General features: G+C 48.1%; 1 protein-coding gene across 4 annotated transcripts in view; it reads left to right on the top strand.

Moving 5' to 3' along the window:
• Positions 1 to 213: 213 nt before the first annotated feature.
• GSN (gelsolin) overlaps positions 214 to 23,392 on the top strand; it is a 51,525-nt gene continuing 28,346 nt past the window's right edge. Inside the window, exons 1-2 of one of the 4 annotated variants that reach the window (XM_065572103.1) lie at positions 238 to 403; positions 2,741 to 2,792. In XM_065572103.1, coding sequence (XP_065428175.1) covers positions 2,760 to 2,792 — 33 coding nt within the window. In that variant the 5' untranslated portion in view covers positions 238 to 403; positions 2,741 to 2,759. Of the gene's footprint in view, positions 404 to 2,740; positions 2,793 to 23,392 lie in introns of all 4 variants that reach the window. The other 3 variants (XM_065572102.1, XM_005299452.5, XM_065572101.1) reach the window with 3 other exon arrangements.

Genomic DNA, 23,392 nt, shown 5'->3' on the forward strand with positions numbered 1-23,392 from the left:
AATAGTTCACATCCAGTTAGCTCGGTTGTTGTGGACCACAGGAAAGGGCTGCTGCACAAGGAGGTGGATACATCCTCTCTATGCTTATGCACCTAACCTCGCCGGCTTCCTCCTGTTGCTTCTGCCTCAGTCCTGGCTGCTACACAGCCACAGGGCAGCCAGCCCAGCAGACCCCAGCTGCTGGCCCAGCCCCACCCCCGGATCCGCCTCCTGCAGGGCGCGGCTGCTCAGTGGAGGACAGAGCCGCGAGTCACTCGGTGCCCACGTGCAAGGCCCTGCCCACCCCCGCCCCAGTCCCAGTGCCAGTCCTGCCTGCCTAGCCCCTCTGCGCCAGCTTCCTTCAGCCAGCCGGGCGCCGCAGTAACTCGCCAAGTCGTCCCCTGCCTTTAAGCAATAGCTGCAGGTAGGTCCGAGGCGAGAGCCCCACTGCAGGGGCTCGGGGGGGCTTCGGGCAAGCGGGAGGCGGGTGCCTGCGCTTGCTCCGGGCTCGTCTCCATCGGCCGCTCCCTGCTGGAGGCAGCCCCGGGCGCAGCAGCTGCTCTGTTCCAGCAGCGCAGAGCGGGGACGTGTCGGTCCCTCCTCCCCAGCTGCTGGGGGCGGAGGAAAAAGTCTTTGCAGTCCCGTCTGTGAGGCTGGGGGGACAAGGACCCGATCCCGCCGCCGGTGGGGACAATGGGAAGCTCCCCCTGGACGCCAGGATGGAGCCCTGAGTTGGCTTTGACTCTCGGCAGCTTCCACAGAAGGGCAGGAGTTGGGAGGCAGCCGAGCACCGGGGAGCCCGTGTGCCCCCGACCCATGAGCGCCCTGGACTCCGGAGGTGGGGTCCCTGGGTAGCAGGGAGCCGCCGTGCGCCCTGGGTTACGCGCATGAGCGCAGCCAGGAGGGACCCACCCAATCCAATCCTGATGCGCTGCTGGAGGGTGCGAGGGGCGATCGCTGCTGTCCCTCACCCTGTGGCTGCTTTGATGCGTCTAATAGAAACCCACGTAAAATATTCCACGGGTGCCCGTCCAGCACCGGATGGTATCTGCAGTGACCGGCGGTGGCAAATCCTGGCAAGGAGCTGGGTCCCCTCCACTCTCCCTGAGTCCCAGGGGAGGGAAACGTACGCAGCAGCCTGCAAGACCGAGCCCAGATTCTTTTCGGAGGCATCCTGAATTCTTACTCCTTAACCAAGGAGGGAGGTGGATGTTGATATTTAAATAAACTCTCCTGCCTGAGGCGCTGGCCCTATTTCAAAATCTATAATAAAGAAAGTGGATATACAAAAAGTTCAAAACTGCCCAAGTTACTAATGGTTCTCTCTGCAGAGCTAACTTTCCTTTTGGGTACACCACTTTTCATTTAATGGTGAAACTTAGGTGCTGCATCTACACTTAAACAGAGTGACTCATTGGAATTGAAAGAATATTTACATATAAATAGCCAGTGAACAAACCTTTCATTAGTAAAGGGACACTTAAAATGTAGTCAGTTGTACAACTGTTAATAGATAACATTTTATTTTCAATCTTAGCAGCAGAATGGACCCGGCTGCTTTTTGGATGCATATTGGGGGTGTTCTTTTTGGTAATTATATAGTAGCTTTAGGGTAATAGCTGCTGCTGCGAATTTTATTTGGTTGTAAATTCTAGCAGACAAGATGGAAGGTTACTATGAGTCATTGCTTGCATATGCACACACCCACATCAATGGGCATTACTGGAATGGTTTTGGATGGCAAACCATAGTGGAAATGGAAATATAAGCCTGCAGCAGTTTTTTGTGTGTGCCTTAAAAACAAACAAGCAAATAGAATATTCTCCTTTTGAGAAAATATAGTAATACCGCACAGCTGATTGAATAGCTATGGTATCATTTCACCAAATGATTGATATTAATGGCTGATCAGTGAGATGATTTCAGAGGCACAATAAGGTATTTCCTATTATTACATTGTTGAGGGCAGTATAAGTACCTAGATAGATAGAATGAGGAGAGCTCAAATAAATTATTAACTGTAGAAAGGAGAGCTTTTACTTTTTTGTAGCCTGCTGAAAACGTACACAGCCCTGTACAGTACAGGGAGTAGACAAGCTCCCTGTCCCTAGTATCTTACAATCTAAGAGTAAAGAGAATAGATTTGCTTAGGTAAAACATCCCCCGGTGTGAACAGAAAATGTATGTTCAAAATCCCTGTGTTTTGTGTGGTTTGTGAGATTAATGACAGGGCACCTACTGTGTGATTTGGCCTTACATAGTCCAGCAACACATCATCATATATTTTGTGATGTAGCTCCATGATAGTTTCTGTGCTTCAAGGAATTTAATTTTGTTTTTTTAAATTCTCATAAAATCACTGACGATGTTACAATTTTTTTTAACATACTGAAGATGTATGTTTTTGTTGGCCAGAGGCAAAAATACCCTGGTGTAATCTGATACAGAAATCCTGAAGAAGCTTCTACTCCATAACATCCCCCTGCTGTTCTTGGATATCTTAATAAGAAACCTGTGAAGATTGTATTGGTGGATTTGCAGAGGAGATCAGCGAGTAAAGGGTCATCTTCCTCTGCTTTACAACTGATTTAGGATAGATGCCAAACACTGGTAAAAATAGCACAAGTCTGTTCAAAGTAGTGCCGGGAATACTGGGGGCTTTGTGTTTGTTTTTTGCCTGGAGTAAATATGTTTTGAAAACACTATTTGAATAGAAATTTCAAAGATGTATACACTTAAACGTATTTAAAATGTTTCCTAGGAAGAGAGTTAAAAAAGTTATGGGGATGACTTGTTTCAAGGAGGCCTCATTAGTAAGTAGATCCTCTTTGAATAAACTGCTTTGAATGTTAACTTGCTTTTGGATGTAAAAATCCAACTTTGCTAACAAGGATCCTACCATCATTCTTTTTCCTGAGTCTGTTATTTCTCTAACTGATAATTGCAGTTCTTTCCATCCTCCATAGCCAGCTTTATGCATGATGCAAGTTTATTGGCAAAAAAACTTCCCTTTGCTGGGGCATGGCATGGCTCAGCACAGGGTATTCCTACTTTAGGATAAAAAAGGGGAGCTTTTATAGCATCTTTCCTCCTCTAGGTTTCTCAAACTACTCTACAAAGTAATGAGTTAAAAATACTATCTACAATGACTATTGAGACAAGTGAAGCCACATTTTTGTGACCTGGAATAGTTCTCACACATCCTTAGAGATTGCAGCCAGGTTTATTAATTTTATCTATGGGAAGGTTTGCACAATAGTCCCTTCGATAAAGTGCCATGAGCAGAAGAGATCCCAATTTAACATGCCCTCCACTTGATGGCTTCTAGCATTTCAGCAGGCTTCTTGCCGAGCACTGCAACGTACGTAGTGGCTACTGTCTTAAGTTTTAGAATGGACTCCACCCTGTGACCTCCATACCTGGTAGTGAGAATGCTGGCCACTCAGTCACAGTGACCCTATATTGAGTGGGAACCATTTAAAAGAATTAATTTATCTCTACCATCTGTTGGCTTGATCATCCTGTCACTAAAGTCAGTGGGAGCTTTACCATGGATTTCAGTGGTACTCAGCCTGAAGACAGTCTGGTTTATCTGGAAGCACCTGTAGTCCCAGGAGAGTGTGGGATGTAGTTATACCTCATTGAGCAGCAATGATCAATCAGTGAGTTTGAAGATGTTCATATGCATCTAAAAGTTACTGGGGAGATTTTCAGACACAACTGGCATTGAATTTCAGTGGGAGCTAGGTCCCTGTCTGCCACCTGTGTCTTTGAAAAACTCCCCCATAATAAAGTTTAACTTGTAAAACAAACATGGCACAATTAGTGGCTATTTCCCACAGCCTGATGACAATCAAATGTGTTGGGAGGGAAGAGGGAGAAACTGAACCAGAAATCAAGACTTGCCTATTTCTAAATGACTAAAAGAGCAGCAAGGCAGAAATTACAGAGTTCTATTTGTTTCAACTTTAATCTTAACTTAACATAAATTCAACCCCTGATCATCTTGAGTGTTTTAACCTGGGACTTTCATTACCAAAGCACAGACCTCTACCAGTTGAGCTGAAGGAGGGGCAGCATTAGCCAATTGCAGTAGTGGGCAGTTGTCCTCTATGGACTAATTCCTAGAAGGGGAAGGCAGCATCTACTTTCAAGCGTGCTACAGGCTAATTTCATAATATAGAGGTGATGCTGTCAGCTCTACCGATAATACCGGTTGTCCAACACTTTCCATTATAAAACCTTGTTTTATAAATATTTTGTGTAAATATATAAGCAAATCTTGGGTAACTCACAAATTGTTAGTGTGTCTGCCAACATCACAAAGTTGGATGCGACTGCTGCAAAAAGAGAAAAGCTAACAAGATGATAAAAGTCCTCCAACAATACAGAAAGCAGTACTAATATTTTAAAGAACCACCTCGACTAAATGCTGCCTTATATGGGTTTGAATATAACTTTTTTTTTTTCTGGTGCAGGAAAGAGATCTGATCTAGGGACTTTTGGTGGGAACCATGCCATTCCTAAAATAGCTACCATGTATTTGGTGGTTACATTTGTTTTTTCATTCTCTTCACAAATATGATCTTTCTGGTTCATAATCCAAGTTTGAACATCAATGCAGCTAATCAATAGCTGTCAGATGGAGGAACATGCTGGGTAAGGATGTGCCACTCAACACACCAGTGTATCCCCACTTTTACTCCTGCCTCAAGAAACAATTGCATTTAAGCCAGTGGAACTTTGAGTCCTTCATTCAAGTCAAATGAAAATCACTGTTAAGTTACTTGATAGTTAAGCTTTTGTAAGACACTGAGTAACACTGGACAGCAAAAAGCAGATGTTCTAGGTTAGTTTTTGTTCATTCATACAGCATTTAGGAATATAGGAATTGCCATGTGGACTGTCTAGTCCAGTATCCTCTGTCTGATGCTGGCCAGTATCAGATGCTCCACAGGAAGAGTAAAGAAACGCAGAGTGTGGATGTTCTCATTTTTATATACATTTCTAATCCTATTTTGAATCTTGCTGAACTCCTGATTCAGTGATGTCTAGTGCCACTGAGTTCCACAAGCATCAGCTGGAGTACTGTCTCCAGTTTTGGGTACCACACTTTAAGATGTGAACAAATTGGGGAGATTCCATAGGAGAGCAACAAAATGATACGAAGTTTGGCAAACATGACCTGTGAGGACAGGCTGAAAAAACTGGGCATGTTTAGTTTAGAGAAGAGAAGAATGGAGGAAGGGGGAACAATCTTCAAATAGGTAAAAGGCTGTTATAAAGAGGACTTTCTAGTTATAAGGATAGTTAAACATTGGAACAGGTCACCTAAGGAGTTTGTGGATTCCCCATCACTGGAGGTTTAAGACAAGACTGGACAAACACCTGTCGGAGATGGTCTAGGTTTACTTAATCCTGCTTTGGCATGGGGGGCTGGACTAGATGACCTTTTGAGGTCTCTTCTAGCCCTGCATTTCTATGATTATGTTCTACATAATCTCTATCATTTGTAAATTTGCTGCTTTTCAATTTCATTGGCTGTCCCCTTTTTCTTGTATTATGAGAGAGGATAAGTGGAAGTACCTGATGTATTTTTTCTGTGCAATTAATTATCGTGTATACGTCTGTCATGTCTCCTCTTATTCTTCTTCTCCACATAAAATTAAAGTCCCACGCTTTTCAAGCGCATCATGCGTTTATCATTCCAAACAAAAGTATGAACAAACAATTTTAGGAGTCTGAGGGATAGAGAAAGAGAGCTTAAAATGGTTATCAGCTTTGGATGTATTTGCATTTAGGTCGTGTGTTAATTGGAAAGGATACCAGAGACTAGATTTAAAAAAAGAAAGCTCCTTGAATGGGGATGGCACACAGCACACAACCCATGTGTTGTTTTAGTATGTCAAGGATTTTCACAAATCTGACAGGGTTTTGATGCAGAAGGGGCCACAGGACAATGATCCTGTTAAAAGTTAAACACTTAATGCTCAGGACAAGATGTAGCTACTTAGACAAGTGCAGCAGATACTTCAAATATATAGTATTAGCAGTCTTGCTATTTCAAAACAGATCCTGCAACCTGTGTCATGCCCTCTACCCTAACCAAGACCGCAGAGAGGGGGATTTATACTTGTTAGATCCCAGTTCTGCTTCCTCCAAGACCCATCTCAGAGCAGCATCCCCTTGGAACTTACTGGACATGTCCACTAGGAATGCTGCCACCTTAAAATGCAGCCTGGGTAAAAGACGGTTACTCACCGTTGTAACTGTTGTTCTTCGAGATGTGTTGCTCATATCCATTCCATTAGGTGTGTGCGCGCCGCGTGCACGATCGTCGGAAGATTTTTACCCTAGCAACACCGGCGGGTCGGCTGTGGAGCCCCCTAGAGTGGCGCCTTCATGGCGCTGAATATATACCCCAGCCGACCCGGCGCCCCCTCAGTTCCTTCTTGCCGGCTACTCCGACAGTGGGGACGGGGGGCGGGTTTGGAATGGATATGAGCAACACATCTCGAAGAACAACAGTTACAACGGTGAGTAACCGTCTTTTCTTCTTCGAGTGCTTGCTCATATCCATTCCATTAGGTGACTCCCAAGCCCAACTTAGGTGGTGGGGTCGGAGTGAGACATTGCTGTGTGCAAAACCGCTGATCCGAAGGCAGCATCGTCCCTGGACTGCTGCACTAGTGCATAGTGAGCTGTAAACGTGTGGACTGATGACCAAACCGCCGCTCTACAGATGTCCTGGATCGGAACTTGCGCCAGGAAAGCAGTCGAGGAAGCTTGGGCCCTCGTGGAGTGAGCGGTGAGGTGCGGTGCTGAGACACCTGCCAGGTCATAGCAAGTCCGGATGCAAGACGTAATCCAGGAGGATAGGCGTTGTGAGGAGACCGGTGAGCCTTTCATTCGGTCGGCCACTGCAACGAAGAGTTGCGTCGTCTTTCTAAAGTGCCTTGTGCGGTCAATATAGAAGGCCAGGGCCCTGCGTACGTCCAGAGAATGCAAACGTTGATCCTGGCGAGTAGCATGTGGTTTAGGATGAAAGACCGGGAGAAATATATCCTGGTTGATATGAAAAGGAGAAACCACCTTAGGGAGAAAGGCAGGATGTGGACGAAGCTGCACTTTATCCTTATGGAAAACCGTGTAAGGGGGCTCGGATGTAAGCGCCCTGAGTTCAGAAACGCGCCTTGCTGAGGTGATGGCTACGAGGAAGGCTGTCTTCCAGGATAGGTACAGAAGTGAACAGGTGGCCAGTGGCTCGAATGGAGGACCTGTGAGCTTGGAGAGAACCAGGTTGAGGTCCCACGTCGGAACGGGCTGACGTTGTTGTGGGTACGTCCGGTCTAAGCCCTTGAGGAATCTAACGACCATCGGGTTAGAGAATACCGAGGATGCGAGTTCCCCTGGGTGAAAGGCCGATATAGCGGCCAGGTGAACTCTAATTGAAGATATCGCCAACCCTTGCTGTTTTAGGGAGAGGAGATATTCCAAAATGAGAGGAATAGGTGCCTGCAACGGGGACGTGGCTCGTTGTTCGCACCAACAGGAGAACCGCTTCCACTTGGCCAAGTATGTGGTCCGTGTTGAGGGCTTCCTACTGCTCAGCAAAATCTGTTGGACAGAGTGCGAGCACTGCTGCTCTGCCTGGGTGAACCATGGAGCAGCCACGCCGTGAGGTGGAGTGATTGCAGGTCGGGGTGACGCAGGCGGCCGTGGTCCTGAGAGATGAGGTCCGGGCATAATGGAAGCGGGATCGGTGTCTGAACCGAGAGCTCCAACAGCGTGGTGTACCAATGTTGTCTCGGCCACGCTGGGGCGATCATAATCACCTGTGCCTGGTCTCTGCGCAATTTGAGCAGTACCTTGTGGACCAGAGGAAACGGAGGGAAGGCATAAAACAGGTGGTCCTTCCAGGGAAGGAGAAACGCGTCCGAGAGGGAGCCCGGAGCTCGACCTTGCAGGGAGCAGAACACGTGGCACTTCCTGTTGTCTCGAGATGCAAACAGGTCTATCTGGGGAAACCCCCACTTCTGGAAAACGGAATGTATGATGTCCGGACGGATAGACCACTCGTGTGTTTGAAAGGACCTGCTGAGTCGGTCCGCCAGAGTGTTCTGGACTCCAGGGAGGAACGATGCCGTGAGATGGATTGAGTGGGCGATGCAGAAGTCCCACAGGCGAATGGCCTCTTGGCATAGCATTGACGAACGTGCTCCTCCTTGCTTGTTGATGTAAAACATGGCGGTGGTGTTGTCGATGAGAACTAACACACAGCGGCCACGTAGGAGATTGAGAAATGCCTGGCACGCCAGGCGCACCGCCATCAGTTCCCGAACATTGATGTGCAGGGCTATCTGGGGTGCAGTCCACAGGCCCTGGGTATGGTGTTCGTTGAGATGGGCGCCCCAACCCAGGGATGAAGCGTCTGTGACCAGGTGCAGAGAGGGTTGTGGGGCGTGAAACGGCATCCCCTCGCAAACCACCTTGTGGTCTAGCCACCATGTGAGGGAGGTCAGGACCGAGTTCGGGACCGTGACCACCATGTTCAGGCTGTCCCGATGTGGGCGGTATCTTGATGACACCCAGGTCTGGAGTGGGCGAAGCCGAAGTCTGGCATGCCTGGTTACGTACGTGCAGGAAGCCATGTGACCCAGCAGGGTGAGGCACGACCTCACCGTGGTAGTTGGGAAGGCCTTGAGTCCTTGAATGAGGCTCGTGATGGTGCAAAAGCGATTGTCTGGCAGGATGGCTTGTGCACGTCTGGAGTCTAGAACCGCGCCGATGAATTCTATTCTCTGGGTAGGTTCTAGAGTGGATTTGTCCTTGTTGAGTAGGATACCCAACTTGTTGAATGTGTGCACTATTATGTGGACGTGATCTCGAACTTGTTCTTTGGTGCGACCGCGTACCAGCCAGTCGTCTAGGTACGGGAACACCTGTATCCCTTGCCGACGAAGGTACGCTGCCACGACAGCCATACATTTCGTGAACACCCTTGGGGCCGAGGATAGGCCGAAGGGAAGGACTGCAAATTGATAGTGCACTTTGCTTACTACGAATCGCAGGAAGCGTCTGTGAGGCGGGTAAATTGCTATGTGAAAGTATGCATCTTTCATGTCGAGGGCGGCGAACCAGTCTCCAGGATCGAGGGAAGGGATGATGGCCCCCAAAGAGACCATGCGGAACTTCAACTTTACTACGAATTTGTTGAGTCCGCGCAAGTCCAAGATGGGTCGCAGACCTCCTTTGGACTTGGGAATGAGGAAGTAACGGGAATAGAATCCCCTGCCCCTTAACTCCACTGGAACCTCCTCTATGGCCCCCATAGCAAGGAGCGTGGAAACTTCCTGTATAAGAAGTTGCTCGTGAGAAGGGTCCCTGAAGAGGGACGGGGAAGGGGGGGAGGAGGGGGGGATTGAAGAAAACTGGATCCTGTGGGATGACTGGGGCGCCGTCCTCGACCGCACCTTCAAAAGTTCTGCCTGGGGCCTGAAGGTGGTCTAGGTGGCCCCTGGTTCTGACCAGGTTGAGGGCCGGTCCACCTTCTTCTACCACCTCGCCCTCGCCTCCGGGTCGAGTCCTGTCTCTGACGAGGCGGGGGGGGGTGGAAGCGCTGAGGCTGCGGTCTAAAAGGCCTGCGCTGAGGGCCCACAACATGCATCCCCAAGGAACGCATGATCGTCCTGGAGTCCTTGAGGCTCTGCAGGCGAGAGTCCGTCTTTTCGGAAAACAGCCCTAGTCCTTCAAAGGGCAGATCCTGCAGGGTTTGCTGCAGTTCCTGAGGCAGACCCGAAACCTGGAGCCAGGAGATCCTCCGCATAGCGATACCTGAGGCCAGGGTTCTCGCAGCAGAGTCCGCTATGTCTAAGGAGGCCTGTAAGGAGGTCCGAGCCACCTTCTTACCCTCCTCCACCAGGGCTCCAAACTCCTCCCTGGACTCTTGGGGAACCAACTCCTTGAACTTCCCCATAGAGTTCCAGGAGTTAAAGCTATAGCGGCTCAAGAGCGCCTGTTGATTAGCCGCTCTAAGTTGCAACCCTCCGGCTGAGTAAACTTTACGGCCGAATAAATCGAGGCGCTTAGCCTCCTTCGATTTGGGCGCTGCGGCCTGCTGACCGTGGCGCTCCCTTGCGTTCACTGATGCCACCACCAGTGAACACGGCTGGGGGTGGGTATACAAGTACCCGTAGTCTTTAGACGGAACAAAGTATTCCCTTTCCACCCCTCTCGCTGTGGGTGGGATAGAGGCAGGAGTCTGCCATATCGTAGATACATTGGCTTGTATCGTGCGGATCAGGGGTAACGCCACCCTCGATGGGGCATCCGCTGCGAGGATATTCACGATGGGGTCGTGCACCTCCACTATCTCCTCCGCCTGCAGGTCCATATTACGGGCCATCCGACGCAGAAGATCTTGGTGAGCCCGAAGATCTATTGGAGGTGGACCTGTGCACGATGTGCCCGCCACTGCCTCATCCGGAGAGGAAGAGGAAGATGCCTCCGGTGGGACAGGATCCAAGGGAGGGTCCTGGGCTCCCTGCTCCTGGGCCGGAGCATCACCTGCGCTTGAGTCCAGGGCGTCAGGTGGTGCGGACACGGAAGCCTCCATGCCCCCTGGCGGAGGCCGAGAGATGGTGGACTCCGGGGCCCTTCTAACAGAGTGACCGGAGCGAGAGGTCGAAGCAACTGGAGCCCCTTGCGCCTGATGGTACGCCCACGGGGTCCAAAACGACCAGCGAGATGGGCCATGAGAATGGTCCTCTGTTATGTTCTGCCAATGGCCCAAGTCCTGTTCCTCGGCTTGCCCTTGAGGGGGGTATGCCGATCTCGAGAGGTCCTCCGAGGAGCGAGACCCCGATCTCGACGGCCATGGCGGTGCCGAGAGCGTCGAGACGATTCCCGTGGGCTGCGGTGCCGCACGGTGCCGGTCTGGAGATGATCTATCTCCACGCGGTGCCGGCGATCGGTGCCGGGACCGCGACCGGTGCCGATGACCTCGTCGGTACCGGGAGTCGGATCTGGACCTCGACGAGGACCTGGAGTATGCCCGGTACCGGGAGCGGCCTCTCGACGTCGAGCGGCGACCGTAGCGGTGCCGAGAACTACGTCTCGACGTTGATCGGTGCCGACGATCATAGCGGTGCCGAGACGTAGAGCGGTGCCGTGAAGAAGATCTTGGCCGCGAGTACGACCGGTGCCGAGGTGATATTCGGTGCCGGGACTGCGAGCGGCGTGGGGACCTGCTTCGGGACCTGGATCGGTGCCGAGGTTCCAGCCCTTGCGATGGAGGGCGCATCAAGGCAGGTTTCCCCCTCGACTGGACCGGGCGAGGCAACGGTGCCGTCGGTGCCGGTGGTTGAGGCGGTGCCGGCTCCGTGAGAGCTATTAAGTCTCTCGCCGCCGTGAAGGTCTCTGGCGTCGACGGGAGGCACTGTATCACCGCCTGCCTCGGTGGAGACGCCGTCTGCACCGGACTCAACGGCCTCGGCGCCGGAGTCGACGGTGCTGGAGGCACCTGTTTCCGGTGCTCCACCGGCGTACGCGGCTCTACCCCCGGCACTGGGGGAGCCAGCGTCTTCGGCACGGAGGTCCCCGTCTTATGGGCTTTCTTATGCCCTGGGGATAATGACCGGCGCCGAGGCACTTGCTGTGCTTTCGGTGCCGACGAGGTCCGGTGCCGGGAAGGCTCATCTGACGCCACTCGCGTGGTCGTCATGGCCGGTGCCGCCGGGGCACTGCGCACCGAGGCGCTAGGTGCCGGGGCCTGACTTGTAGATGGAGCGTCCGGACTAAGTGCCGCCTCCATCAGGAGTTGCCGGAGCCGAAAGTCCCGCTCCTTCTTGGTCCTTGGTCTGAAGGCCTTACAGATCTTGCACTTATCTGTTTGATGGGACTCTCCCAGGCACTTCAGACAGGAATCGTGCGGGTCGCTCGTGGGCATAGGCTTAGCGCAGGAGGCGCACAGCTTGAAGCCGGGAGCGTTGGGCATGAGCCCGGCCCCGCGGCCGGGGGAGAAAGGGGGAGACGACCCCCTTAATCCCCTGAACTATTATAACAACTAGACAACTCTTAAAACTATTGAACTATTTAACTATAAACTCTAGGACTATAACTATAACTATAACTGCGAATAACGAACTAAGCTAGGGAGAGTGGAGAACAGCTAAGCAGCGCTCCACAGTTCCAACGACCGTCAGGGGCGGTAAGAAGGAACTGGGGGGGCGCCGGGTCGGCTGGGGTATATATTCAGCGCCATGAAGGCGCCACTCTAGGGGGCTCCACAGCCGACCCGCCGGTGTTGCTAGGGTAAAAATCTTCCGACGATCGTGCACGCGGCGCGCACACACCTAATGGAATGGATATGAGCAAGCACTCGAAGAAGAACTTCTTTTCCCTGCCACATGGTCCACAATGGAGGAGTCAGGCTGCTCCCCAGCAGTCAGGAAGCACAGCCTGTGGGGTTTGTCTGAGCGAAAAATATCCGTCTTCCCAAAACAGTTCTCTGAGCAGAAAATTGCTTTTACTGCAGCACTGTGAAAAATAAAATGGAGGGTAAGACAGAAAGGAGGGGATGTGAAATGCAGCATGTTACCCATTGTACCTACTCTGCTTCCCAGGGCCGTTTTTACCCATACGCAAAGTACACAGGTGCGTAGGGGACCAGGGAATTTGGGGGACCGCATTTCCTGGTGCCCTGGCAGCTGCGTGCTGCTCCAGCCCCTGCTCCGCCTCTTCCTCATGGCCCCCACCCCTCCTCTTCCCACCCCTGATCCGCCCCACTCCTTCTCTGCCCCAGCCCCGTCCCGCCCCCAGTCCCCTGAGGATTGCTGCAGGGAATGGGCCTGCAGCAGGGCCAGTGCAAGGAAGTTTCACGCCCTTGGTGAAACTTCCACCTTGCTCCCCCGCCCCCCCAGCCCTGCGGCAGCTCCCTCCCCTCTGCCCTGAGGCGCCCCCACTCCCCACGGCAGCTCCCCCTCCCCGGGGAGCTGTGCGGAAGCTCCCAACCCCAGCTCACCTCTGCTCCGCCTCCTCCCCGAGCACACCACCCCCGCTCTAATTCTCCTCCCCTCCCAGGCTTGCGGCGCCAAACAGCTGATTGGCGCTGCAAGCCTGGGAGGCGGGAGAAGTGGAGCAGCGAGTGCGCGCTTGGGAAGGGGGTGTAGCAGAGATGAGCTGGGGTGGGGAGCTGCTGCACAGCTCCCCGGGGCGGGGGGGGGGGGGAGGGGATCTGCCGGGGGTGTGTGCCTCAGGGCGGGGTGGGGGGTGGGGAACTGCTGCAGGGCTCCCCACCCCAGCTCAACTCTGCTCCGCCCCCTCCCCGAGCACGCCGCCCCCGCCAGCAATGACAATAATTGCATGGAGCGGCCGCTGCGCTGGGAGAGGGAGTCTGAGCCGCATGTGTCAGCGTGCCGCTGGCAGCCCAGCCCAGGAACGCTGTAAAAAAAAAAAAATTGGGGGCACCTCTTTTTGGCGCCCCCAAATCTAGGCACCTTAGGCAACTGCCTAGTTTGCCTTAATGGTAGCACCGGCCCTGGCCTGCACTCACCGCATGGTAAGTGGAGCAACCCGGCCCCAGCCTGCTCTGCTCCCCTGGCTCCCAGCCACACTGCTGGTGAGTGCTGGGGGGCAGTTCCTCCCTGCCCCCCAAGGCTGGGAGCCAGGGGAGCAGAGCGGAGCGGGCTGGGGCCGGTTTCCCCAGCCCTCTCCCCACAGAGGCCTGGGACCAGCCTCCCCCCGCCCACAGGGGCCTGAGCCCCCCCACAGTCCCTCCATGGGGGGGCTGCAAAGAGTACCAAAATGGCTAGGGACAGCCCTGCTGCTTCCTACTCTGATTTGCTGCTCACTTCTCCATTCAAGGCACAGTCTTAGAAAAGATGGAGGAGGAAAGGTTTGGGGTTTTTTTTGCAGGAAAAGGAAAAGCAAAAGGAGTCAGTGGGACAAGCCACTGCACAGACACCATGCGAGCAGGACTTGGATTCCAGAGAACGTCCTCCTGCTTCACCCCTGCTTCCTGAAAGGTCATGTTGGCAAGCTTATGTTATTTACACCACATCATGCAATCTCAGATTTCCTGACTGGAAGAGTACGTTAGTCAGGCTTTTTGTTAGCACGCTGCTAGATCACTTTGTCTACTCTCACCGCAGCACTAGGTTTGGGTGCGCTTCTCCATTTGTACCTGTTCAGCTGGTACCTGTTCCAGCATACATTATTTATTTAATTTTTCTATTGCACCAGAGGCTACAATCAGGACCATTGTGTAAAGTGCTGTACAAACACACATGAAGATATGAACCCCGCCCAAAAGAGCTTACCATCTTGTACCTCTTCTACTAGTACAAATCTGTACCTGTTCTGTTTGCAGAGTACTGTTTATATACTGGTACCTGTTCTATTGAGATAAGAACCCACCCTGAAAAATAATCCTAACAGGTGTATTAGTAAATTAACTGGTTTCCCAGTGCCCTCTAGCAACATTGTCAGGCACTCAAAATCCTAGTGCACCTATCTCAAGGGAACTTAAGCTATAAACATTTTAAAGCACCTATTTCTAGAATTTAACTGCTTGTTCTTTGACCTGATTCATTCAGATGTTGAAGGTGTGCCTAGTAATGGTATTAAGTAATAGCAGTCACCTTCGGGGTTATGGGTATTCTGCATCCAGCTAGAGGAGGCAACAGGTTGGCTAGTATCTGTACAAACATTAAAGTCCCAGGGACACACCTTACCTATGTAAATAACTTAGGAGACTAGCACAACGCTAGGCTGAGGGGAAAGAAAGCTCTAGCATTTGGCTGTCTTCCACAGGGACTAATCTGCCTAATTGCAGTTCTACCAGCTTCTCTTAGGGGGATTCGTTGTAGCGGATGTCACAAGGTTATGCTAGAAGGGCTTTGTGGAGCAATATGGGAACTCAAAACATCACATCAATCCATAGCTAGTCAATATCACACCATGGAGAGTGAATGGTAGCTTGCTATGGTATTGTATATAATTCTGTCTAGACACAGTTCTCTCCATTTGGAACTGCACTGAGATGCATCCAGTTAAATGTGTGTGAAGGATATTCAGAGTAGGAGTCAGTGACCCTGACAGAACTCTGAGAAGTGATGGGGTGGGAGAAGAACTTGTCTCTGTGGATTCTCAAGAAAACTGGTTCCTTCCTACCTAGCTGGAAAGACAGCCACCCCTCCTGCCCCAGTCTATAGGACGATCTGGGTTTTTGATCCCCTCCTCCCCCAGGAGGAGCCTGGAGAATCCCAATTGATTTCCGGCATGGAAGTTTCTATTCTGTGCACAGCCATCACTGGAGAGAGACTTGCTTGTCTGTATTAGGAGCTAGTCAGTGGGAAATCATCCAGCAACATTTAAACAGATGGGCTTAGTAAACATTTCCACACAAAAAGATAGCTACAATTCAAAACAAAATATATATAAAATGCAGAAGGAAGTGAATCATCCAAAAGAAGCAAGATCTTTCAGTTTGGACAGAGCCCCAAATACTAGCTGAAATCAAAATCATTAGGGCTTTGTTCTCTCTCGCTTTCTAATCTGAGTAACACTTTGGTTCCTCAACACCAAAAGTCTGAATCATGTTAAAAACAAACAAACAAACAAACCCTCCCGAGCTATCTGTGTAATCACCATAAAGAGAACTTTACACACCTTAATATGAAGAGGAACTAGGTAGTATACTGTCTATGTACTAATTCTAGTGACTGGCTGGCAGAGATGATTAGCTAGCTGGTAAGGGACTACTTCTTTAGCTCAGGTTGTGATGGACTCTCTTTTTGCAACTAAACAAGGGTTCCAGTCCTGGCTCCTCAAATGCGTATGATGAATGCGGTAGTTGTGTCTAGGTTTGTTATATCAGGGGAGAGAATTGATAGAATATACTCATATAGTCCTTTGTATTTTCAGAGCAGCATGAAAACATTAACTTTATAAATCACCACAACAGCTCTATGATATTTGATTGTCCAAACTGTTTACATCTTGCATTTCATTCAAATAGCATAAAGGCTGAAAAATAAATTAGAATGTAACTATCTTTCAATAATGTCGGCTGCTGGTAACAAAATTTTTCAAATGTAAACCTGATTTAAAAGGATACATTCTAACAAAGCCAAGGTTTTGGTGTAAGTAATATGACAGAGATAAACACTAGATTTGTCATATATGTCAGCATGTATTGTTAGTAAAACACACCCAGTTACTGTCACAGGAACTCAACAGCCCACAGAGCATTTAGTTTTTGTCTTTGTATCTCATTGTAGGATTATGATTTTGCCCTGTTAGCCAGCTACAATCTGGGGATATGAAGTGGAAAGATAAAATTGGTTTACATGCAGTGGATTGGAATCCACTAATCCTCTTTCTGAAAGACCAGGCTATTTAATACCATGTCTATGCTACAAAAATAATCAGGTCTAAAAATGTTGCCCAGCTGTATTGCAAGAGTGTTATTACTAGTGTGGACAGAAAAAACTCCAAACATGTTAAGGAACACAATTTTCATCAACTTATGTCAGCAAGTTACTGTCATTTCTTCAGGGGCTAAAACATGTTTTTCCTTTCCACTGAGGGTGAGAAAATTATATACCATGTTTGGAACACAACCCTGGATCTCATTTGTGATTGAGCTGATTTTGTAGGTTAGAAGGGTTTGGAAAAGAGCAGAGTCGCCTTTGACTTTTCATTGGTGGAAGATTCTTCAGCTCTTTCTAAAAGCAAATCCGACCTCTTTTAAAGTTCTGAGCATGGTTGTTCAGCAAGGTCCCCGGCTGTGAACTGGGATAAAAAACTCAGAATGTGGGCTGAATGGTGAATGGCAGGAACATCAGAGGTGACCATTGTCCCAACCATTGCAGTGAGTGGGAAAATGTGCTGACAGATGAGCACTGTTTGCACTGAGGAGCAGTAAAACCACATTCCCTTGATGGAGAGGCGGTAATTTAGCCTCTTCCCCACAAAGGCCTGAAAATGTTTACTTTCAACTTTGTTTCAGGAGCGATGAGCCACCTGTTATAAGGATTAACAAAAGCTAACCTGCAGCATCTGGTTTACAACAAAAGTTGTATGTATTACATTTTAATCATAGAGGCCACAGCTGAGATCAGGGTCTCCATTGTGTGAGGCACTGTACAAAAACAGTAAGAAAAATCCCTGCTCCAAATTGCTTACCAACGAAACAGAGGGAAAAAAAGAGGCACAAAGAACTAAATTGACTCACCTGAGGTCAGTGGCAAGCCAGGCATAAAACCCAGATTATCTGAGGCACAGCCCATATTCTGTTCAGTGGACTACGCTGCCTCTCTAGTTACACTGACTACACTCTACAGCTCTTCCAGAATAACTCCATGTGGAGACAAACCCTGAAAAGCAACTGGGTAAATCCTGGCTCACTTTTTAAACACTGCTTTTGAGGAAGGAAGGCACTGCAGCAAAAGCAGGGACGATGAACTGAAAGGATCACTTGTGCTTGTGTGCCCTTGGGATAATTGCTTGAGAAATGTTTGATTGATAGGCAGTCTGTCCGTTTTGCTTATATTTAGAGCAGTGGTTCTCAACCTAATTACCATTGTGGGCCACATATGCAGCTCTCTCTCTGTTATGTGGGCCGCATCATATATATGCCTTGCCCGTATAGCCCTGAGGATGTCACATGGACCACAGTTGTGTGCCGATTGGGCTGCAAGTGGCCTGCAGGTTGAGAACCACTGATTTAGATGAATAAACCAAAAACTAAATGCAAGCACCAAGCACTTATATAGTGGTTGTTTTAATTCTTACCACCTGCTCCGATCAACACCCAGCCCTCCACTACAAGAAACTTATTTTGGGTTTTGAACATATATAGGTTTGAGCTTTATTAAGTTAATAGATTGTACATGTTCAGTGCTGCTTTAGGTATTGTAAAGGTCTTTAAGAAGAGGGAAGCAGAACATTGGATGGGGGATGGTTTGGGGCACCGGTGCTAGCAGAAGAGGTAGTAACCGATTAGCGAGGTCGTGGCCTTCACCTTGAGTGTCTGCTGCTGGCACTATGGCAGCTTAAGGGCACTATAGGGACCATGCCCTAGTGCTCAGAGCTGGTCTTCTACTGGCATACGACAAAATTACACTAAATGTTTTTAATCACAAATAGATCTTCTACAAACGTAACAATTGCTTATACTTCTCTCCCCCTTTATTGGCCAATAGCAGTGGTTTGTTGTCAGAGCTCACAAGTCTGAGCAACTTGCATCCATCAGCTGTGTGTTTTATGCTACAGTTACTGTGAAGAGCCCTATTTTGGGCCTCTGCAGATTGCATTTCATCTCACTCCTGCTATGGTTTCCAGTTCTTTTTGCTTAGGAATCATTTTATTGGTTCATTGATTTGGTCAGGAGGTTCGTGAATTGAACAAGCATGTCTGTGTTGCTGGGGGGTGTACAGCTTTGCCAGCTCTACCATGCCAGGAAAGCAAGTAGTTGCCTGAGGCTGCAAAACATTGCTCCTGTTTGTGTTGTGTGACTGGGGGCTGGTGGGATGAACATGTGCCAGTTTCCCTCTAGCGGATGCTGTGTAGAACCTTGGCACATGTGTCCTCCTCCTCTATCAACATCTCAGGCGCTTTTGTTTTTTTGCTGTTGCCACCTAATCTAAGAGTAGTTTATAACATGGCAAGATTGTTGGCTTTTAACATGGAGAATTGTATCTCACTGGGTACATATGTCTTCCTCTAAGACGTGAGCTATTCTCAGCCTGTTGGCAATGTTCATATCTAGGTCAGTTGTGCATAATCTGTCTGCAGTGCAAAATCATCATGAGCTACTAAACCAAAGACAGATTCTTGTTTACATACTTACCATAGCGGGAAGCATGTAAAAAAAAAAAAAAAAGTTTGGTTCTTGTAGAATAAATAACCAGGTCTTCTGTCCTTTGGAGAAGATGCTCTGGATAGATTCCAGTAAGATGTGTTTACACCTGTAATCAGGGACAAAATCTTAAATGGATGTGTGTGCACGTGCACTTTGGGAATGAAGAATAACTGTTCAGCAGGTGTGTGGTCTAGGATCTTTGAGTGAACACAGATCCAAAGCTATTTTTCCTTTCTTAAACATATTGACAAGTGTGTGCTTCATGTGTAAAGATGAGGTAGGATTTGATATTCACAACCAAAGCAATCACTGATCACATAAGCGATTGATGAGGCACTAGTGCCGGCTCGAAAGCTGGAATTCAGCAAGTGATGCGAAGGAAGGGAAAGTAGTTCTTGAGGTTGACGTACAGGTCTTTGAGATCAAGTCAGGAGGTCCAGCCTCTCTTCCTGGTTCTACCACACACTCCCTTTGTGACCTAGGGCAAGTCTCTTGGGCCAGAAGTGGCCACTGATTGTCAGGACCTCAGCTTTTGAGATGCATTTTCAGAGGTGCTGGGGAGCCCTGCCCTCAACACTCATTTTAGTGACACTCCTTCAGTAGTAACATGGGCTCTGTGTCAGAGCCCTTCTCTTAGCTGACTGAACTTCTGGTCCTGTGGGAAATCATCTGCATTCAGATAAAAGGCAGCATTAAAGTTTCAGTCTGGGCACAGGATCAGCTCACAAGTGATTGTGTTTAGAAAGTATCATGGAGAGTCTAAAAAAATTGCTGAACAGAGACCCTGCCGCATGGGGAGTCTCTTTGAATTTGGAAGACAGTATGGAAAACAATGGGTCTGATTCTCCATGGACTTGCATGTTGTGTCACCATTTACACCATGCCACGGTAGGGTAAACATCACAATTCTGACTTGGGAGCTTCATACTCACTCCCTTTGCATACATGCAAGTGACCACACAAGATGCAAAGTAGTGGACAATGAGGACCTCCCTCTCTCTCCACTCTCCTAGAAGAAAAGTTATAGGCTAAGTGCAGATCGAGAACACCTGTTTACCTCAAGCCTCTACTTTGGCGAGATCCAGACTTGCACAAAAAAATGTTCCTTCCTTCTCTGAAGGAAGAGCCAGCTCTCCTCTGACAGATTGCACAACGCCTCAGCCACTATTGTTGGGACAGGCAAGAACACTAAAGCAGGTTGCAGCCTCTTCTCATTGCTCATCTTATACTAAGGAGATTTGACGTTCCCGTTTCTGTGTAATTGCACCAGGCAGGTCACACCTATTGGCCTGTGGGCAACATACCATGTCATGCCTTTTGTGTATCGCTTAGTGACTTTTTATGCAAGAACTAGAACACCTAGTCAGCATTTTAGCACTATTTGCATTTGAATACAATTTAGGATTTGTTTGCTCAAATAGAAAGCAGCTGGCTTTCCGAGATCCATAGTGGTGTGTGTACTGTGCATTTAAGAGCACGGCTGAACTCCTACTTATTGTGTTCACTAGGGTAGGGCTTTGTGGTTGAGTCAGATTCTCAGCTGGGTGTGACTGTCTCATCCTAGATGTGGTCCTAGAATGTTCACAGAGAGTCTCGTTCTTTTCTCCCATGCCAGTTTGACCCTGGTGTAATTCCAGTGGAGATGCTCCTAATTTACAACAGTGCAAGTGGGAAGAGAATCAGGCTTTTAAGTTGAGATTTTAAACGTTAGCACTTCCTCCTGAAACCTTGTGTTCAATAGGTGGGTCTTAGTTAAGTGACTAAAAGCTAGCAGCAAAAAACTTGTAGTTGTGGGAAATATCAGAATAGCTGGAATTGTTAATCATGAGGCAAAGACCATAAGAATGGCCATACTGGTCAGACCAAAGGCCATCTAGCCCAGTATCCTGTCTGTCGACAGTGGCCAATGCCAGGTGCTTCAGAGGGAATGAACAGAACAGGTTCGAATGATCCATCCCCCATTCCCAGCTTCTGACAAACAGAGGCTAGGGACGCCATCCCTGCCCATCCTGGCTAATAGCCATTGATGGACCTATCCTCCATGAAATTATCTAGTTCTTTTTTGAACCCTGTTATAGTCTTGGCCTTCACATCATCCTGTGGCAAGGAGTTCCACAGGTTGACTGTGCCCAGAATATTCATATAATAATTTGGCCTGTTTCACATGGCTATTCTCATTTGTTAAAAGGATTCCACAGGAATGTTAATCTGTGAATGCAAAAAACAACTTTGCCCATGACAAAGATATTGCTATACTTTGGGGGAAGGAAATTTTAACTTGTTCTCTACAGGATTTAGTTTTTAAAGTTGAGGGGAGAGCAGTTAAGGAAACTGTCGACTTGAACGTTGGGAGCTTCTGATAAAGCCGCCTTTAGTCAGTGTCTTGAATTTTGTTTTAAATGTACATTTGTACCGTTCATTTTATGTATCTCGCTAGCGTGTTGGTTTTCATTGGTATGAATTTTTTCAAATGTGAAAAAAGCTTTGGGCTGTGTGCGCTAAAGGAAGAAAGTAGTATTGTACTTACCCACCTTCCTGGGTGGGTGCAGCAGTTAACTACTGCTAGCATGCATAAGCAGCAGCCAGTACTAGGAACACCATTAGCAATGCTGTTCCTCAGACAGTGAGAGACAAATCTAAAATAGATTATGGGGTCACCGTGGTTGTCCTAAAGATGCTTTCTTTACAAGCTTCTCAGCGTGGGGATTGTTTTTAGTTGCGTGTGTATGAATTTAGTGCTGCCTGGAGACCAAAGACTGATCTAATCTACTGTTTTAGATATTTTTCAAGGCCTGTCACCTTGGTGATAAAGCTGAAATAGACCATGCAGCCTTTTCAGTGGCTGACTTAAGACTGTGCCAAATTTGCATGTAGCATGAGTGACTAAGAGCTAAAAAAAATAAAGACAAATATTTGACTGTTTCCAGGGTGCAGTGTCATCAGACGTTAATATTGTACTGAATTGCTCTCTTCCACTATACTGTCTTGTGTAGGGTGACCAGATGTCCCTATTTTATAGGGACAGTCCCAAAATTTGGGGCATTTTCTTCTATAGGCGCCTATTACCCCCACCCCATCCTGATTTTTCACACTGGCTGTCTGGTCACCCTAGTCTTGTGGGATGTCATAGGGTTTCTTTAAAGCTGCAGAGACGCTTTGCTGATTCCACAAATTCCCACAGTTTGTGCAAATTCATCAAGGCTTTTCACCAGTCACAGGTGTAGAACGGATATGTGAGAATTTTTAGCATCTCAGGGATTACTACTCTCTGTATCTAGAGTCTTGAACCTACCTAGAGATTGGATTATGGAAAATAAGCCATGCTAGATGCCTCTCAAAATGCTTGCCAAAGGGTTTCCTCTTATGCCTTCCAAACTAACTTGTCAGTTGCAGCTGGAAGTACTGAGCTAGCCTGCTGGTGCTTTTTGTTCTTGATGCCTTTTATCTAAATAACTATTTATAGCCATGCAAAGCAGCATTAGTTGGTAGACAGTAAGTCTGAAGCCAGCCAGGGGTTATTCCCAATAATGGTGCCACGCAACATTGCCCTCCTGTCTTTCTAGAGGAACAATACTCTTGTAAAGCATGTATGTAAACCTGTAAGCGGAGTAGAAACCAGTGTGCAAAGTATGGACTTTTCAAGTAACAAGGCAAAAATCAGAATGCAGCAGAGGAATTACTACAAGCCAGGGTTACTAGTAGGAAGTTAGGGAATGTAAAATATAGGATCCAAGTGTCCATGGAACAGCAGGCTCTATAGACATTTTATTAAAAGAAAACACATTGCTGGTCAGAAGTAATTATACCTGTGACACTGATGGCTTTTCAAGAGCTTTTCTGGTCCCTTTGGATAAAATGGATCAGCCAGATTGTAAAAGCGTTTACTAAGCCAAAAGGGGGAAAATATATATATATATATATATATATATATATAAAATAAAACTTCCAGAGTCTTAGCAAAACCATTCATGCAAACGTGTAATTAAGGCTTCTCCCCCCCATCCCCATGGGTGGAACATGTATAGGGCAGACAAGAACATTGCAGTTATTACATCTGTGTAACTAGTTTAAAAAAAAAATCCCTCTTTTAAGGAAACATTCTATGAGCATTTGTCAGGCAGGACTTTCAGACAAGTATGTTTGTTGGTGCAAGTCACCTTTTTATTCTTGAACCCAGTGTTATTACTGTAATAATTCGCAGTGCCAGTTACCGTTATTATTTGAACCAGGTAGTTAATTGTATTCTTCACAATGCAAAGTGTTAAGTGATGAAAGAAAAATGTAATGCATGGTTAACTCATGGTGAGAGCTCTGTAACATGTTCTAGCCAAGCTCAAGTCATTGTGGTTTCAGCTTTCATTACAAACTCAGACCAGGTTCCTCAAAAGGTTTCTAGCAAACCTGGTATCAACTTATGGGCTTGTGTTAACACCAGGCTGATCTCACTGGTTCCTTGTTTCATTGCAAAACCAGGAGGAAGTCAGGGGGGTTGGCTGAATTTTGAGTTGGTTTTAGTGTTTGTTCTAACATGCAACTTGGGGAAGAATT

Source organism: Chrysemys picta, chromosome 18, assembly GCF_011386835.1.
Source record: "Chrysemys picta bellii isolate R12L10 chromosome 18, ASM1138683v2, whole genome shotgun sequence".
NCBI lineage: Eukaryota > Metazoa > Chordata > Testudines > Emydidae > Chrysemys > Chrysemys picta.